The 20,183-nt window shown below is 42.8% G+C and overlaps 1 protein-coding gene across 4 annotated transcripts in view; it reads right to left on the minus strand.

Moving 5' to 3' along the window:
• The window catches only part of rpap1 (RNA polymerase II associated protein 1), a 91,558-nt gene that overhangs the window by 6,759 nt on the left and 64,616 nt on the right, over positions 1-20,183 (minus strand). For all 4 annotated transcript variants that reach the window (XM_043698200.1, XM_043698201.1, XM_043698198.1 and 1 more), the window contains exons 17-23: positions 17,502-17,697; positions 15,643-15,752; positions 11,016-11,211; positions 7,328-7,474; positions 6,086-6,228; positions 3,869-4,658; positions 2,414-2,590 (exon numbers count right to left, since the gene is read on the minus strand). In XM_043698200.1, coding sequence (XP_043554135.1) covers positions 2,414-2,590; positions 3,869-4,658; positions 6,086-6,228; positions 7,328-7,474; positions 11,016-11,211; positions 15,643-15,752; positions 17,502-17,697 — 1,759 coding nt within the window. The remainder of the gene's footprint in view (positions 1-2,413; positions 2,591-3,868; positions 4,659-6,085; positions 6,229-7,327; positions 7,475-11,015; positions 11,212-15,642; positions 15,753-17,501; positions 17,698-20,183) is intronic.

The raw sequence follows: 20,183 nt of genomic DNA on the forward strand, positions 1-20,183 counted from the left end.
TGCCCATATCCCTCCAAACCCTTCCTATTCATACACCCATCCAAATGCCTCTTAAATGTTACAATTGTACCAGCCTCCACCACTTCCTCTGGCAGCTCATTCCATACACGTACTACCCTTTGCATGAAAACGTTGCCCCTTAGGTCTCTTTTATATCTTTCCCCTCTCACCCTAAACCTATGCCCTCTAGTTCTGGACTCCCCAACTCCAGGGAAAAGACTTTGTCTATTTATCCTATCCATGTTCCTCATAATTTTGTAAACCTCTATAAGGTCACCCTTCAGCCTCTGACACTCCAGGGAAAACAGCCTCAGCTTGTTCAGCCTCTCCGTATAGCTCAAATCCTCCACAAATTATTCCAGCAGTGCGCTCGGTATGCGATCAAACTGGGTTCGCAGCCAATGACACCAATCATCTCAGATATATTAATGGTGGTAAGTGTGGAAGACGAAGACATTGGAACAGGGAAGTCTAAAATAAATGAGACAGGAGTTATAATTTTTACCTTCTATCCAAGTGCCTGAGGTCCAGGCTAGGTCAATCTGACAGGCACTTAAAGTACAATAGCTAGCTGTCAACCATCATCAAGATCAAAACAATCAAGAACATTATCTTCAAAGTGGGTTAATTGCTAAGATGTGAGAATCACAACGGTCAATCTGCGAACATCAAGAATCGTGCCAACAGTTATGCAATAATGATCAACCAATGGGTTTCTGAGGTGATGAATGAGAGTTCAATATTGGCAAGAACACCAGGGGAGAATTTGCCCCACGCTTTATCAAAATTGTGCCAATGGGATCTTCGACACTCACCTGAGGGGACCAACGTATATAATGTCCTATCCAAAAGTTCTCTTCTTTACGAAGGATAAAACAATAACCCAGTGAGCTATCATCACTAAGGCTAAAATCAATATACCGTGGGATGTTGCAAATCTGAGACAAAAACAGAAAGCACTGGAGAAACTCAGCAGTTTCTTTGGAGGGAGAGAAATGCAGTTAATATTTCAGGTCGCAAAAGACTTCTTCTGAACTCTAGCCTGAAACTTAAACTCATTTCTCTGACTTTAGGTACTGCCAGTCTTGCTGAGGTTTTCCAGCTCCTCTTCATTTTCATATCACTTAGACTGGACTTAAATCAGCTTGCGTTTGTAAGTAAAAGGGAGGGGGGAAGAAAAGTACAAACACTTTGCAGAATAAAATTTAATAGAATTGCCAAATTAAATGTTAAATTTAACTTCCCTGTGGTATCTTAAGCGGAAGTGGGTGACATGGTGGCACAGTGGTTAGCACTGCTGCCTCACAGCCCCAGAGACCTGGGTTCAATTCCCACTTCAGGCAACTGTCTGTGTGGAATTTGCACATTCTCCCAGTGTCTGCGTGGGTTTCCTCCAGGTGCTCCAGTTTCCTCTCAGTCCAAAGATGTGTAGGTTAGGCGAATTGGCTGTGCTGAATTGCCCATAGTGTCAGGTGAAGGGGTAAATGTAGGGGTTGCTCTTCGTCTGTGTGGGTTGCTCTTCGGAGGGTCGGTGTTGACTTGTTGGGCCGAAGGGCCTGTTTCCACACTAAGTAATCTAATCTAAATAAGTTACTAAATGATGTGCCCAGGTGTGAGGAATGAATATAGGTCTTGGGCGCAGGAGGCCATTCAGCTCACAAAGGCCACGCTGGCTCTCCAGAGCAATCCAGTCAGTCCCATTCCCCCCACACCACTGACAAATTCATTTCTCTCAAGCGTCCATCTAATTTCCTTTTGAAATTATCAACCATCTCCATTCCGCCACTCTCACAGGCAGCAAGTTCCATTTATTGTGTCAAAAACATCTTCCTCACATACTGCCTGTATGTGTTGCCCAAACACTTTCAATCTGCTCTCCCTAGCTCTTGTACCCTAATGGGGAAAAGCTTCCATTGCTCTACCTTTTTTTCCAACATGTCATAATATTCTACACCTCTACCAAATTGCCCTGGTTCAACATGAGCAACCCAACGTCCCCAACCAAACCTTGTAGCTAAAGTACTCCATCGCTGAAATAATAAGTCTCCTCTGCATTGTCTCATGGACTTCCTATCCTTCCTGACCGGAACTAAATGTTACACTCTAATGGGGTCTAATCAGACCGTCATACAGGTTCACCATAACTTCCTTGCTTTTGTACCCAATACCCTTACTATGAAGTCCAAAATGCCATGTGCTTTAACAACTATTCTGAAATGCTCTACCAGTTCCAAAGATCTGTGCACATGAACCCACCCCCTTAACCCCTCCAGGTCTCCCCTATTCCTGCACAATCTTTCAAACTGTGTCATCAATCAAACATGTTCTTCTCTCTATACCTTAACTGTGAAAATGCATCACCTCCCAACATTCCCACTGACCATTGAGAATTTGTAGTCAGACAATGTCTTACCTCATCCACAGCCTCCTGAGAGAAGATGAAGCTGTTGACGTGAGCCACAGCCACTGCGTAGAGCACGGGGCACCAGCTTAGACGGAGAGTCCCTGTCACCAAGGTCTTGAAGTACTGCCGCAACAGGTCCAGGCAAGTCTCAGCAGGATGGATGTAATTTTCCAATGGGATTGGCAGCTATTTTGATACACAAGAGGTTGTGCAGGTTGAAAACTGTCAGTAGAGTGTTTTCTGTGGGAGCGATCTCAGAAGTTTCACAAACGACCCCTTTGCTCAACTTCAGCAGGACCTTACTTTACCTACCCGACCCTAATGTTCAAATCTCATGGTGGCTGGTGCTCCAGGTTTCTGACATTCACCAGCTGCATAACCCTTCCCTGAGAATCCAGATTTCGCTTGCTCCACAACTAAAATCTACCCTTCAGCTCTCTCGGCTCTGAAAATCCCTATTTTAAGCTTTCAGTCTTCAGAGTTCATTGTTCCTTTGAGATGTTTCTTAAAACTTCCCTCTTGGGCCAAGTTTTTGCTCAATTTTTCTAATCTCCCCTAGTGTGGCCCTTTGTCATTTTTTTTGTCTGTTCATGTTCCTGTGGAATTAGCTGGAGCTAATTTATTATTTGTATTCAAGGTGTTCTACAAAGCAAGTTTTTCTTTTGTTTCCTGTAGAATGACGCAGCAAAGGAGACTTGTTTTTAATTAATTCACTATTGCTTATCCCCAGTGGACCAGAATGGGATGGTGAACTACCTCGTTGAACTGTTGCAGTCCATGTGGTGTAGGTACACCCACATTGCCATTATGTAACAAGTTCCAGGATTTCGCGCAAAACAGCATCTGAACTTTCCCTTTGTAAGTTTTGTGGATGGGATGGGGACTATCAAACCAGGTACCCAGTATTGACACCAATCTTCCAGGATAAACTATGTGTGTGTCAGACAATGCACCTCTTGGCTCATTATTACCTTATTTATATATTTTCTGACTCGGGCGATGAAGGTAATGCTTAACATTTCTTAACTTTGTTTCTTTTATGACTTTGTACCTAAGTTTTTTTGTATCTGGTGCCTTTGTATTTAAGATGGTGTGCTGTGTGGTGACATTAAACACTCTTCATTGCACTCCTGACCTCCTGTACTTGTGACCATAATACCTAAATCTAAATTATTCCAACTTTAACCCCAATCTTAAAGGAATAATGACAGTTAATTACAGAGGAAGGGTCCAGCACACATCTCTTCCCACCCCACACCGACAGCACCAAGGGCTCCCAGGCCAATCTCTTAGACATAGATAAGCTTTTGCTGGTTAGACGATACAATCATTGGTTTATCAAGCCCATTCTGCCCAGTGGAGGGACCCAGTGCTGGCCGACTTGGCAACCAAATCCCAGTCTACTCTGCAAAAAAATGTTGGGGACAGCCATCTATTCAATATGTTAAAAACAGGTTCACATACCTGCTTCAGCTGCACTCCCAGTGTCCGTAATACGCTAACATGCTCCCCAAAGACAGCCTGGCGAAGTTGGGTACTGAACCTCCTCTGTAAGGGCAGCAGGAGAAAGCAGCCAAAGAGCTGATCGCCAAATGAGACGCTCTCAAACTGCTCGAGGAGTCGAATATACAGATCCTGAAAGGAGGTCAGTCCTGGCAGTGGGGCACTCAGGTCCAGGGAGTCCATTTTCTTGCTCTGACAGTAGATCAGCAGGAGGGCTGTCAGGTTGTCGTGAATGCCCGGTTCCAGAAACAGGTTATTGCCTGTGAGGAACACACATGTGAGTCTTGCCAGTTTGGCAGCCAGCGGGAGACCCTGCAAGAGCTCACTTCGCCAGGTCTCCAGCAAGAGCGCCCACTGGAGGCAGCTGGTCACCATTTCCACTAAGTTGGCAGCAAGCGACTCTACCATCTTGCCCTTCATTTCCTCTCGGTTCACCTGGTCATAAAGGTTGATCAGGGGCAGGAAGGCCCAATCAGCTGGCAGAAGAGAGCCTGTCATGTCGGGGAGCAGGACAGATTGAACCAAGTGATTCTGCCCAGTGTAGGAAGCCTTGGACCGCAAGACAGCAGTCTGGACGTGAGCAAAGTGAGCCAGGTAGTGGGTACGGATGGTGGGAAGCTGTTTGAAGGCTGCTCCCAGCAGAGTTCCACGAGTTGGGTTGGAATGAACTTGTTCCGCAGTGCCCCCATCAGTTTGAAGCTGGAGAATGTAGGAGAGATCTTCTGCTTCAGGGCCACCAGATTTACCTTCTCTGTCAATACATCATTCATACCACACAGTAAGTAATGCTTTCCCAAACCACAATGTTAACACTGCATGTCCCACACTCCAAAACAAGCACATGCACCCCCTCCACACACTATACACACTTCACATATGCCCCAGATCATGAACACTGCATATATGTCCCATACCATACCCAACTACGTGTGGCCCACACCATAAGCATTGCATATTTGCCCCATACTATGCCCACAAACACATGAGGGCCACACCATAAACACTGCGAATGCAGCAAAATATAAAACACAACGACTGATAAAATTTGGGGATAATTGAGACAAGGGATGTTTACATTGGGGAACATCTCTGCCTGGTACTCTGGTCAAATAGCGACAGAGTAAAGCTTCTATCGCCTACCCTTTCCAGCACACTGAAGGTCTGGCATATCTCAGGATAGACTACTAGTCAGTTGCCCTATGCAGGGCCTCATCAAACACTGACAGAATGAGCCAAATGCAAAGCAGAACTTGATGCATTGCGCTTGATCCACCTCTACACAATATGTCTAGTATTTTCCCATCTTACACTAGTTGCTCCTGTGGTTACTCAATGGCATTTCCAATTTAGTGTTAAATTGGGCGTTGCCTGAGGTTCTGGTTTCACGACCTATTCCAAAGGTGAGCACACGAACCTGCAGTGATCCTGCAGAACAGGACTGAGAGGTGAGTCAGAGGTGACACCTTTCAAATCAGCCTTTTAAACGGAGGATGAATCTGATCTTTTTCACTTGGAAATAAAAGATCATATGGCACTATTTAAAAAAAAGTTGCTGAGCTCACCTCAGTATGCCCAACTGACATCAGTACGCCCAACTGACATCAGTACAAGTATATTATCTGGTCATTATCTCATGGATGTTTATAGGAGTTTGCTGTGTACAAATTGACTGCCATATTTTCTAGGAGGAGAAAGTGAGGTCTGCAGACGCTGGAGATTAGAGCTGAAAATGTGTTGCTGGAAAAGCGCAGCAGGTCAGGCAGCATCCAGGGAACAGGAGAATCGACGTTTCAGGGCTTCCTGAAGAAGGGCTTATGCCCGAAACGTCAATTCTCCTGTTCCTGGATGCTGCCTGACCTGCTGCGCTTTTCCAGCAACACATTTTCAGCTGCCATATTTACTACACTGCACACGGCTACGTTTCAAAATATTTGGCTACAAAGTGCTTTGCGATGATTGATAGTTCCAGAACGCCCAACAGAAATTCAACAATTCCTTCCTTTACATTATGGCTAGTTCTGTAGAGTGGACTCAACACCCCTCACTCCTTTCAGCTTGTGACCAGGGAGGGAAAGCCTTCATCAGACAACTCAGACATAAAACCAGTGACACAAGAGAAAAAAGCTTCTATTTGACTTACTAAAAACAATGAGCACATTTTCCCATCAAGATACTTACGGAATCATATCTTGATTAAAGGCCAACCTCGACAGGAGTTCATGGGCCAAATGCTCACTCCCTGGTAGCAGCCGACTTAGCAAAGTGACAGCAACATAGTGATAAAGTGGAGCTTGCCGTGTAACGTGAGGACTGATAGTGATCTGGAAGGTGCAAAAGAGGCTTGAAAAATGTAACATAATAATTGGAAAAGGAGAAGGCTGGAGTTTTGAAATCAGGACATGGACGAGGAGGGTACACAACTGATTTGAGGCTTATAGGCTGGGATCTGGAGTGATGGGGGAGCAAGTCTAGGTGTAAGGAGTTGAGGAGTGACGTTGGCTAGCATTGAGGAGTAAAGGAAGGTTTACCTGACTTGGGAGAACTTACCTGTTGGACCTCATACTTAACACACAATCTTTTGATACTGTTGGAAAGGAGTGTTCACAGGTGACTCCACATGTATTATGATCATTTATGTGAGCGTGACAACTTCACACCACATCCAGTTAAATATGCAAAGCATCTGGCAGTCTAATCACCAAGATTGCTCCTGCAAATGTGGTTGTGGCTGAAGGGAGAATTTTGAGCTATTAAGACCTGATAGTTATAGGTCTGTCACAAGTAATTCAACACAATGGATTGGCCACGGCATTAACATCTATTAACTCTATTCATGATCTCATTGAGTCATACAGCACAGAAACAGACACTTCAGTTCAACTCACTCATGTCAACCAAGTTTCCCAAACTAAACTAGTCCTATTTACCTGCAATTGGCCCATATCTCTCTAAATCTTACCTATTCAGATGAAAAACATTTACTTATATATTACCTCAAAACATGACACAGTTATTGCTGTCATATTGATAAATATGGCCACCAATCTGCACTCAACTGGATGCCAAAACAGCAGATATTAATGACTAGTTTTCTTTGGGAGAATTTGAGGGATAAATATTGGACTGGACTGCATGGGAGCTCCTTATTTTTATTCAAAATAATCCCATGGCATCTTTTACATCTCCTCAAGGGGATGTCTCTTTGGTACAGTATTTTATTCTGTACTGCATTACATTGCCAGCCTGGATAATGGGCTCAGATCTCCAGAGGGAGGGGTGGAGAGTGGGGAGGTGGGCGTGAGGAGGAGTGGGGCATGGGAGAGAGGATTGGGCTTGAATCCACAGCCTCCAGCTGAAGTACATTAATACAAGTGGGTTAAACAAGCCTAAGTGTCTGAAGTGATGAGTGGAGCGACTTACTGCCTTGGAAGCCAGTTGAAGTACAAAGTGCTGAAAATGAAACTCGTGACGCAGCAGCCAGGCAGACCGGTGGTGTATCGGTGGGCTTTCTCTGCAACTGTGGACCAGGTAATCTCGCAGACCTTTGCTGTACAGAACAGACGAGCACTGCAAACAAATCGTGTGAAGAAACAGATTAATAGCAAGGGGTGTGGGGAGTGACCAGCTAATGGGATCAGATGAGGCCACTTGGCTCTTTGAGTCAGTTTGGGTTATGACCTTTTTGAACAAGTTTCCTGGGCAAGAGTCTGAGATCTCCACAAGCCTGTGTGTGAGGAACTGCTTCCTGACCTTCACCCTGAATGACCCAGCTCTGATTCTGACATTGCTCCTATCATTCTGGACTTTCCATCTCTTGTTTCTACCCTAGCAACTCATTTAATTATCTTTAACATCTCAATTAGATTACCCCTTTAGTTTTATATATTCAATGCAATGCAAGCCTGATCTTTTCCATCTGTACATATAACTTACCTCTTTTAGTCCAGGTGAATCTGTGCTGTACACCCTCCCAAAGTCAATATTTTCACCATGAGGTTCAGGGCCCAGAACTGAGAGTATTTGAGATGGGGTCTAATCAGAGAATGTCCTGACCAGATGAGGGCACAGTTTGCAGAGTATGTCCTACTGCATTTATCCAGAATCTGACTGACTATCGAAGATGAGACAAACAATTATAAATATATTCAGGGGAGGGAAAGACAGTCAGAACTGCAAACCAGTACTAATTCACCTATTCATCACGTGATTAGACAAGAGGGAGATCTATTAAGCATTGCCACTCGTGTTAATCTAAGTGCAACCAGTGGCATTCATTAATATTAATGCTTACTGATGAAGCACTGTAAATTTATACATCAAGTGACTCTAAGTCATTCCTGAAAGCTAATCGATTGCACATCACCAAGTTCAACCATATGAAATGTCAGAAAAATGGCTGGCGACCAAAAGTCCATTTGATGTTGTTTCACTTTCAGGGTTAGTTAATGGGGCCTGTATTCTTCCTTAGCATTGCAAGTTTTATCTTAAAGCAATCTGCATCTGATCTGACACAAGGCTGCATAACCTGTAGCACCATTTTGTGCAGTCCCTCCTGCCCCACGAGCCTTCCTCTCATTGCAAATTGTCTAACATGCTCCTTACCCATTCCCTAACCCTCTTTGCTGACCCTCTAGCCTCTTCCTCTCCCTGACCCAGCGTCTCACTGATCTAAGCTCTCATCAGGTCTCCCACTTGTCGAAGACCTCGATTGTTTGAGAATTGAGCAGTAAGAGGAAGGAGTATCTTCAACTGTGAGTCAGAAGCAGGGCAGCTAGTGGGTGGGGTAGGGAGCAGGACAGCCTGGTGAACCAGAGGATCAGTGAGAGTCAGGGTCCACATTGACCAGGACAAGTGGTAAGCAGGAAGCTTGAGAGCAGTATTACTGGCAAGAGAGTTTAAAAGGAAAGTTACCATACTGAACTTCTCATATGTTTTTAGATTTATTTTATTTTTAAAATTATTTCATTTACCAATACAGGAAGTTAGCATAGCAAATTGTTTGAATTTACAAGGCAGAATTCTTTTTTCTGAGAAGGAAGGTCCTACAGAATCTAACCACAACCTTTACATTAGTTCTATTGGGTAGAATTCGCTTAAAGAGTGATTTACTTGAAGTCATTTCAATTAAAAGTCGCAACTTTAAATGAGGACTTACTGTTATGATGATTTTCTCAATGACTGACTTCAAAATTACAAAATCTCTACAACTGGTGGGTCCAGCTACAGTTGGAGATTGCTCAATGCCGAATGCTTCCCTACAAAGTACTCCCACTAAAATCATTCCCTCAAATAGTTTTCATTCACCACCACCAGCCAGGTTGCCTTCAGAACAACAAAACAGTTTCTCCCCCATCCCTCAGACTTGTACTTAACGATGTGGCCATAAGTAGTATAAAGAGAAGTTGCCTGTGGACATACCATTCCATCCTGTCCTTTCACAATGACTCATGAGATACAACCCTTGTACATTATTCACTGTGGCAACGGATGTTAGCGAATTATTCAAAGCCACATGACATCAAAACCTTTTTTTTTAAACATTCATGGGACATGAGCATCACTGGCTGTGCCATCATTTATTGCCCATCCCTAGTTCCCCTTGAGAAGGCCTTCTTGAACCACTGCAGTCCATCTGCTGTCGGTTGACCCACAATGCCCTTAGGGAGGGAATTCCAGAGTTTTGACCCAGCGACAGTGAAGGAATGGCGATATATTTCCAAATCCGGACTGAGTGTGGCTTGGAGGGGAACTTGAAGGTGATGGTGTTCCCGTGTATCTGTTGCCCTTGTCCTTCTAGATGGAAGTAGTTGTGGTTTGGAGGGTGCTGTCTGAGATCTTTGGTGAATTTCTATAGTGCATCTTGTAGATAGTACACACTGCTGCCACTGAGCACCGGTGATGGAAGGGGTGGATGTTTGTGGATGTAGTGCCAATCAAGGGGTCTTGCTGTAATGTTGTTCTAACCCAGTCTAACAATGGGGCTACATTCTCAAATAAAGCGCTGTGTCCAGACGATCAGAAGGAAGGTTGAAGGCTTTAGAGAGGGCACAGGCAAGACTTCAGAGAACAGTTCCAGGGATGAGAGACTTAGTTTTGTCACTTAATTAGAGAAGCTGGTATTGTTCTCCTTAAAGAAGGAAACGTTGAGAGGAGATTTGATAGGGGTGCTAACGATCTTGAATGGTCTGGACCGAGTAGAAAGAATCAAATCTGTAACCTTGACGACTACATCCTCTGGACAAGGGCTACAGTCAGGCTTGTACAACAACTCAGACTTATTTCACATATTTAACACAGCAAAACCTTCCATCAGAACATTATTTAAAGAAATTGACCAAATGTTTGGAGAAGCGGCTAAATTTTAAGGAGCCTCTTAAGGAGAGAATGGGAAAGACTCAGATTTATGAATTGCAGAGCTTTCGCCTTTGCTAGCTATAGGCATGCAATTCAGGACAGCACAGTGAAAACTGGAGAGGCACCCAGAGATCTCGAAGAGCTGCAAGGCTGGAACATATGAGGGAGATCGAGAAGGTGAGGTTACAGAGAGATTTGAACACAACAAACAAGAGGAGAAATTACAGATTGATAGGAAAGGGCTAAACAGTGAGATCATTGAACTAGCTTATTCAAAGAACTAACACAAGCACACTGGGCCAAAGTGACCTCACGCTGTGCTGTATCACTCTTCAACCCTGACCATGTTAAAATCAAGACATTGTGGAACCAGGAACCAATGTAGGCCAATAAGCACAAGACTAATTATTGACAAAAACTTCCAGTTGATATTCCTGGATAGCATCAGGAGAAGACTCCTATTCCCCTCCTGAGCCAAAGGATGTGAAAATCCTCACCGCTGCCCTGACTGTGATCAGTGAACTAAACAAAACTTGATTTTCCGAGAGGCAAGGACATAGTACCCAACCATGAGGTTGTGGGGGACAAATAGACCAATTTTAAAAATAGGTCAAGGTTAGGTAAAGAAAAGCTGTTTGGCATGTTTTATACATCTAAACTCTCAAAAACTCCAACTTTCATGGTTCGAAGAGGAATGGAAGGGAAACCCATCTCCTAGCTGTTATTTACCCTCAAGAGTATAAAAATGCCTTACCTTTTCCGTCAAGCCCTTGTGCACGCTGCTGATGGTGTTCAACATATAAAGCACTGCAGTCAGGAATGCAAAGGGGGATTTGGACCCCAGGAGGCTAAGGGGAGTCTCTCTCCCAGCGAATCCCAGTGATACCAGACTGTGGATGGTCTCAGGCCCTGGGTTACAGGACCTCGGGTTGCACAGGGCAGAGTGTGACCTGAGGAGAAGCAACAGCAATTAGTCACAAATTGATATTGTGCCAGCTGTAGATTGTGGGCAAAGGGGATACAAGATCCAGTGAGATATCACTCAAATATGTTGCCCCTAACTTTCAATCGTGTCCCGAACACACATTCTGGCTGCACTCACAACATTGAACTGTGAACTACCTGCAGCAAAGAGCATGAGTCCAAGGCTGCACTGTCTGTCTGGCTTCAGGACATCTGTCCATGCCTAGAGTGAATATGCAGTGAAAGGGGGAGGATCCACTCATTGTGATCCATGGAGGTACCAATGATATAGCAGGGTAAGGGTAGAGATTCTGCACAGAATCAGTATGGAGAGCTAGGCACCAAATTAAAAAGCAAAATCATTAAAGGCCACAAAATCTGGATTATTACCTTAGCCACGTGCAAATTGACACTGACAGGTAGGACTAGAGAAATAAATGGATGACTGATGTGGGAGAAGTGGGTTCTGAAAGTAGGGGATTGGCACCTGTCCTGTAGGATCTGCAAGATTGGGATAGTCTCCACCTGAACCATACTGGGACCAGTGTTCCAATGAGCATGTATAAAAAGGGACTGGATTTTAAACTAAATAGTAGGAACAAGGGATTAGTTTTGGGAAGATAAGGTAACTGAAAGAGTAGAGATAACAAGATAGAAAAAGGAATTAACATGGGAAATGATAAACAGACTGTGACAGGAAAGGATAGAGAGCACAAATCTAAGAGGTTAAATCAATAGATAAAGCTAGAGGTTACAAAGCTAGTAAAAGGACAAAACTAAATCCAAATGCATGCAGCATTCAAAACAAAACAGATGAACTTAGAATGCAAATGGAAATACTAGTAAGTAAGCATGACTTGAAAGCCAAGAAAGGGACATGGCTGCAAGATGACAAAAACTGAGACCTGAATACGGAAAGATACACGATTTTTAGGAATGACAGAAAACCAGGAAAAGGTGGAGGCAGTCTCTGTTAATTCATGATCACGTTGGTCCAATAGATAGAGATGACTTATGTTCAGGAAATCAAGTTGTAGAAACCGTTTTGGTAGAGCTGAGAAATTACAGAGGTAAGATGCCACTTGTGGGAGTGTAGAGCCTCCTGTGTAACAGTACAGCAGAGTATAAAAGGAAGAAAAAATGGGAGCTTATCAGAAAACTAAATCATGGAGGGACTTTAATCTTCACACAAGGCTGGAAATATCAGATGGACAAAGGGATCTCAGCTGAGGAGTTCATAGCTTTTTTTGAGCTAGTTCTGAACAGTATATTCTAGAGCTGATTGGAGAATAGAGCTGGTACTGTGCATTGATAGAAAATAGCAATAATCATAATATCAATTAATTTTACGTACAGTTTGGAAGAGAGGAGTGGGTTCAAAACTACTATTTTAAACTTAAAGAAGAGAGCAATTATGAGGTCATGAAAACAGAGGTAGCTAAAGTGAATTGACAATCTAGGTTAAGGGATGGATCAGAATGGCAGACATTTTAGATGATATTTCAGAACAGAAAAGTCCAGTGAGAAAGAAAAATTCCAAGGAGTGTACCCAGCATCTGTGGTTAAATTGAAAAAGTTAAACATAGTATGAAGCCTTAAAAAAGTATGTAAATTGTGCGGAGACTGGTGGCAGGTAAGAAGATTGGACGGAAGATTTAAAAAAAGCAAAGAAAAACTAAATGGTTAATAAGGGGAGTAAAATTTTTACACGAGACCTAGAAATATAAATAATAGATAACAAGAATACCTATAAATATGTTAAAAAGAACTAGAAAAAAGGAAGTAATAATCCTATAGGAAGTGAGTCAGGGAATTAATAATGGAAAATTAGGAGATGACAGATAAATTGAATAGGTATTTATATCAGCCTTCACTGTAAAGAATACAAGTAATATCCCAGAATTAGCTGGAAATCAGGAAATGGAGGGAGAGAAGGACTCAAGAAAATTACAATCACCAGGGGAATGGTTCTGAGCAAACCAGTGGCACTGCAAGCTAAAATGTCCCCATATCCTGATGGACTTCATTATGTTGGCAAATTAATTAGCATTAGTTTTAATTTTCCAAAATTCCCAAGACTCAGGGAAGGTTACCATTAGATTGGAAGATACTGAATGTGATTACCTTATTCAAAAGGGTGGGGGGCAGACAGCAGGTAACCAGGCTATCTAGCTTAAAATCTGTCAGTGGGAAGATATTGGAAGATTTTGGAAGCCATTATCAAAGAAGTTACAGCAGAGCATTTCGAGAAGTTCAAAATAATCAGGTGGAATCAATATGGTTTTGTGAAACCATATTTAACCAACTGGAGTTCTTTGAGGAAGTAAGCAAGTGCTTGGGTAAAGGATTGGAGACATGTTGTACTTGGATTTCCAGAAGAAAGATCATAAGCTGTCTCATGGAAGGGTACTATTAAAAATAAGAGCTATGGCATGAAGGGTAACATGTTAGCATGGATAGAAGATTGACGAGCTAATAGGAAACAGTGTAAGCATAAATGGGTCTTCTTCTGATTGCCAGAGTTTAACAATACTGGGGCTTCAGCCTTTTAGTATTTATTTGGATGAAGAGACTGAAAGTATGGTTGACAAATTTGCTGACGAAAGAAGATAGAAAAGTAAGTTGTGAAAAGGACATAAGTAGGTTACAAAGGGAGACAGATAAGTGGGCAAAATTCTGGCAATGGAATATAAGTTGTGAAAAATGAAATTGTCCATTTTGATAGGGAAAACAGAAAGGAAACATATTGTCTACATGGTGAGAGATCGCAGAACTCTGAGATACAGAAAGATATGGACATCCTAGTATATATGAATTACAAACGGCTATTATTCAGCTACAGCAAGTAAATAGCACACGATTGTTTGCTGTGGAGGGAATTAACATAAATGCTTCCCTTTATTAATAAAACCACATCTAGGATACAGTGTATCTTATTAGTCTCTTCATTTAAGGATGGCAAGTTTGTTGTAAAGTCTGAGAGTCAAATGGGCCTGTTTCACTGAAGTTTAAAAGACTCTGAGAGGAAATCCCATTGAAGTGTATACAATTCTGATAAGTCTTGGCAAAATGGATGCAAGGATGATGTTTCCCCTGGACGGGATATCCAGATCAAGGGGTCACAGTGTCAGGAAACATGATTGGACATTGTGGATTTATATGAGAAGACTTTCTTCACCCAGAGGTTGGCGAACCTGTGGAATTCTCTACTGCATTAGGCTTTGAAGGCCAAGTCAGTGAATAGGTCTAAGAAAGAAAGATAGATTTCTAGAAGTTAGTAGTGTCAAGGGCTATGGGGAGAGAGTGGGACTGAGATGGAGGATAAGCCATGGACATGTTAAATGGTGAACAGGTTTGATGGGCCAAATGGTCTCCATTTTCTCCTATTTTCTAGGTTCTTCTATTTTGATAAAACCTAAGACTCTGAGAAGTCTTGACAGGATGCAAGGAAAGGAAGTCTCCTCTGAAAAGAATCTAGAAATAAGAGTTAGGTTTAAAAATACATTGTCACTATTTAAAACAGAAGTGAGGCAGAACATTTTCTATCAGAGTATTCCAAGTCTTTGGACTTACAAGGTGGTGAAATTAGAGTCTTTGAATACTCGTAACACAGGACAGATTGTTGATGACCAAGAAAGTGAAAAGTTATCAGGGTAAAATTTAGGTTACAATTAGATTAGCTGCCATTGTATCGAACAATGGAGGAAGTTCAGGGGCTGAGTGTTCTGCATCTGATTTGCATATTCATGTCTTTGCATGTCTAAAGATCCGTCAGGTCTGGACTTGTTGAGAAATGGCATTTTTGTTGTGGGTGGAAGGAAGCAGGAAGGAAGTCAATAACTGAGGAAGTTTGGTGAAAGTGGCTGCATATGAAGTCAACAACTAGGAATAAAAAAAAGATACCTGCCCCTCACAGATGTACTGCTTTTCAGCAATCGTTCGACTAGGAGCCAGGATCTGGCCTGGAACGAGCATTCTGAAGGTAGAACATACTCTGCTGGGTATCCCAGAACAATACTGCAAGAAAATTACTTCATCCTCCTGCTATAGCTGGCACATAACTGTCCATGAATGTCATTCAAGGCCAGTATGAAAACATGACTGCCCAACTGAGCTAGTGAAACTCAATGATGGATGGGAAAATTTATTGGTTTCAAAATACATGGAGGATGCTACATTCTGAGACACAATGACATGCTAAGTTCAACTTAGATGGTTGCTCCATCGCTGAGTCATGTGTGAATCATGAAATGCTGTCACTCTATCCCCAACATGTATTCAAAACTGATGCTCTCTGAAAACTTCAATTTCTGATCTGTCTTTCACTCTTTAGCTTCAGACAAATTAGACCTTAAACAATGATCATCCAACCGCACAAATGGTAGGGATTCACAGCCCCAAAAGAAACAGGATCTTACCTGAGATCCTCAAACATGCTCTCTAATACTGGCAGGCTAAGGAATGGGAAAAAGGTCCCTGAGCAAAACTGCTCCAGTTCTTCTAAACAGTCAACCGATCTACAGGATGGCTGTGGAAAATTCAAGAGAGAACAGCGTTAGAATATAGTGAGAAGTTATCGATGTGTCCACAACTCAGACAAGGAGAACATTACAGCATCCCACTTGCCTGTGCCTGACCTAGGTAAGGTGTCATTATCATGTGTATAACTCAAATTAAATATAAGTCAGAGCATATCATTCCATGTCAGACCTACGCAAGGAAGTAGCCAGAACATACTACTTAATTTGCATTTAGCTGGGGACAGTATGATCCATGTGTTAAAATGGATTTGTGCTATTCTGATCACTGTATCTCTGAGAATCATAGGATCCCTACAGTGTGGAAGCAGGCCATTCAGCCTATCGAGCCCACACCAACCCTCTGAAGAGGATCCCACCTAGACACATCCCCTCCCCTATCCCTATAACCCTGCATTTCACATGGCTAACCCATCGTGCCTGCACATCCCTCGAGACCACAGGCAATTGAGCATGGCCAATCCCTTAACCTGTGCATCTTTGGACTGTGGGAGGAAACCAGAGCACCATGACGAAACTCACACAGCCACAGGGAAAATGTGCAAACTGCACAGTCACCAAGGGTGGGTCCCTGGTGCTGTGAGGCAGCAGTGCTAACCACTGAGCCACCATGGTGCCAACATACTTGATCTATAAAAATTACCCACAGAAGTAGTTGGCCAGAGGTTGGGAAGAAGCTGAGGGACAGGGGCAAAAAAGTAGGAGACCATGAAAAACAGCAGTGATAAGACAATGCAGACAATGCTACAAATAACTGATTAAAATGTAGACTTCCAGCAAGTGATCAGGGAGCAGTAGAATCATGATTGCTAATATGATCAATTAGGTTAGAGGGGAAAATCTAGAACCCCAAATAGGCAAGCCAATTATCATGCTTACCAGGTGCAGAGTTTCAATCAGATTAACAGCACTCTCACCTCTGGGTCAGAGCTCAACGCCCATTTCAAAGATACATGATCCAGGATGATTCTCCACAACAGTAATAGGGAGGGATGGACTGTTGAAGATTCCAACTTTCAGCTGTGACCTTAAACCAAGCCTGATTTGTTCTCTCAAGTGGATGTGAAGAAGCCATGGCCGTACTTGTGACAAAACCAGGGCAATTTTCTCCAGTGCCCTGGCCAATATTTATCCCACAACTATTGCCACCAAAGTAAATTGAGCTGTTTGACTGATTGCTGGTAGTTGAAAATTTGTCATGAAAGACTTTACATAAATGTAAGTTCTTTCCAGAGGTAATTTTCAAAAATCGTTCTCAGGATGTGGAAAATAGCGACATATATTGCCCATCTTAGCTGTCCTCAGGAAGGGATGGTGGGTCTGAGCAGTGTGATACAGATGATGGTTGGGTTGGAACAGGAATCACAGACAGGCTAGACCATTTGAGAAAGGCAGATTTCTTTCTCTAAAAGATATTAGTGAACCAGTTGAGTTTTTACAACTGTTCCTCATTTAAATGTGAGAACCTCTTTCAACTTTGTCAAAACCAAATTCCAGCTTTCCAAGTATCGGAATTAAACACTGCAATACTAACCCTGAGAGCAGCACCAGTCCATGATCATAATCACCAACACAACCAGACCCCACAAAACAAAAAAAAACTAACAGAAGTCATGAGATGAGTGTGACAGTGACACGGAAAGGAAAGGAAAATGTGACAAGGTGTAGTGTTAAAAGGAGCAAGTATCACGTGACATAAAGCATAGGAACAGATGTGGATAAAGACAATAATTACGTACCTGTTGGATGAGTTTACTGTAGTATGTCGCCAGGTAAATAATATACGTTGCTGTCAGTTGTCTCACTTTATTCCATGTTGCTGGACAGCTGACTTCCTTAAGGCACCTTTTGACACAGGCCTCCAGGAAGGGTTTGATACCTGCCACATGGCTCCAGTCCAGTGGAGGAGGGGGAATATGTTCCACTTGGTCCTTGCTATTGTAGGACATAAATGGAGTAGTTACTAGTAACTTTGTTTCATTTGGGACATAAATGACCAGATATTTTACCTTTTACACAGCAATGTTGGTGGAGTGGGAGAGTAATAACAGCCAGAATGCCAAGAGAGTGCCTCTGCTTTTCTTTGAGACAGCACAAAGAGATTTATTACAGCCACCCAATGTGGCAAACAAGGCTTCAGTTTAATGTCTCATCAGAGAGGCAGCATCTCTGACAATGCAGCAATTCCCCAGTTCTCCACTGGTGTGTCAGCCTAGATTTCATGCTCAGGTCTGTCAAACCCATGACCTTGTGACTCAAATGGGAAAGAGCTACTGCATCGAACAGGCTGTCTAAATCTTTCAATGGGTTCCGAATTAAAGCAGACAGCATTTCAGAAACATGAGCAGCAGTGGTAACCTTGGAAACAGCCTGATCACAAGCTCTGAGAATACATGAGGGAATTGCTGCAGTGTCAATCACAAAGCCATTGAAATGCGTTTCACTTGGAATCACTGATGACCTAATGTGATTGACAAAGGTGCTCTCCACTATAACCCTTAATCACATTACTGACATTTAATGTGTATCTTTGTGTTTCCTTTAATTCCCCACACTAAAATGCTGTGCACACTAAGGAGGTGTCAATCACTTTAATACTGACTGTGTAATTGCCAGTAAGTACTGACGGGAAGCATTCAAAAATAGGTAGCATTAATTCAAAAAAGTGTCCTGCCATGGAAAACAAAACCGGCCTTTGTTGCTGTATAGAACAGTTGCTTAGCAACAGTCATCGACCCTGACGCAATTGCCCCCTCCCCCCACTCCTCATGCCCACTATCAAGCTCCAGTCATGTTACATCTGTCTGCAAACCTACCACAGCCGCCTTATGTCAGTATAAGACCTGCTTCAATCATGAGCTGTGGCGCCAAGCTGCCCAGCAGGACTGTAGTGTACAGCAGGGTGATAATAATATGAGATTAGGCATGGGACAAATTCTTATGTTGTTATAACACATTCAAATTGTACTGTTAAAGCTCCAGGGTGCTCCACCACAGCAGGGAAACGGTGGCAAAATTAAGGGAGGCAATGTAAAGCAGTGTCGAAGAGATATGCTTTCAATAATTTTTTCAGAATTTGCAGCAACAGAATTGAGCCATTCAATTTAACTTTATCCAATGCAAAAGCCTCCTCCTCCCCTTCTTTAACTAATCCTGTCAACATATCATTCCACTCTCTTCCCCTTGACCTGGAAAGACAGAATAATGCAACAACAGGTCTGCACTGGCTCTTACAGAGAGCAATCGAGTTCATCACACCATCACAGCTCTGGAATGTTTTCTCCTCCAAACACCTGCTCTTTTCAATGGCACTATTCCTTCTGCATCCTCCATCCCATCAAGTTTCAAATTTCAAACCATAACCACGTAATGCAAAAAAGTGTTCATCCCCCATGTTTTCTCTGGATCTTTCACCAATCCATTTAAAATCTGTGCCCTCTCATTATTCAGCCAATAGAATCAGTTACTCTTTATTAGTTGCGCATCATGAATTTCATTATGTTTAAATCTCCTCTTAGTTTTCTCTGTTAAAAGGAAATCAACCCCAACTCTTATGTCAATATAACTGCAGAATCTCATCCCTGGAACTATTCCATCAAATCTCTTCTGCACCCTCCCTGAAGCTTCATGCCCTTCCTGAAGTGCTGGGCACAAAACCCAGCTGGAGCTAAATCATGTTTAATTATCAAGTTAGCATGCAGACCTTTTGCAGTCTAGGCTTCTCCTTACAAAACCCAGGATCCCGTGTTTTACTACCACAGATGTCCACATACAAGTCAGGCTCTGAAGCCTTGAAAACCTCTCCAAAAACAGAGGTGCAATTATACTCTGAATATAAAAGTGAACTACTGGCATAGGTGTGGGTAGTGACCACGTTATTGATGTCCCATACAAAGAATAGGCATGCCTTAAACTCCCTCAGCAAAACAAGCCAATATCACCGGTTTGATCTCCAATTCTAAAGATACCAGTCTGTAAAACATGCATTGAACTAAACTACTAATGCACATACAGCATACTGCAGCTGAAAAGGAGAGTCAATCTAAATGCAGAGCAAATGCAAAAATGAATATCTTAAATACCAGGTTAACTGGCAAGGACTGATTAGGGATAGTCAACATGGCTTTCTGCGTGGGAAACCATGTCTCACAAACTTGACTGAGTTTTTTGAGCAAGTAACAAAGAGGATTGATGAGGGCAGAGCGGTAGATGTGATCTATATGGACTTCAGTAAGGCGTTCAACAAGGTTCCCCATGGGAGACTGATTAGCAAGGTTAGATCTCATGGAATACAGGGAGAACTAGCCATTTGGATACAGAACTGGCTCAAAGGTAGAAGACAGAGGGTGGTGGTGGAGGGTTGTTTTTCAGACTGGAGGCCTGTGACCAGTGCAGTGCCACAAGGATCAGGGCTGGGTCCT

The sequence above is a fragment of the Chiloscyllium plagiosum genome, chromosome 10 (assembly GCF_004010195.1).
Source record: "Chiloscyllium plagiosum isolate BGI_BamShark_2017 chromosome 10, ASM401019v2, whole genome shotgun sequence".
NCBI classification, from domain to species: domain Eukaryota; kingdom Metazoa; phylum Chordata; class Chondrichthyes; order Orectolobiformes; family Hemiscylliidae; genus Chiloscyllium; species Chiloscyllium plagiosum.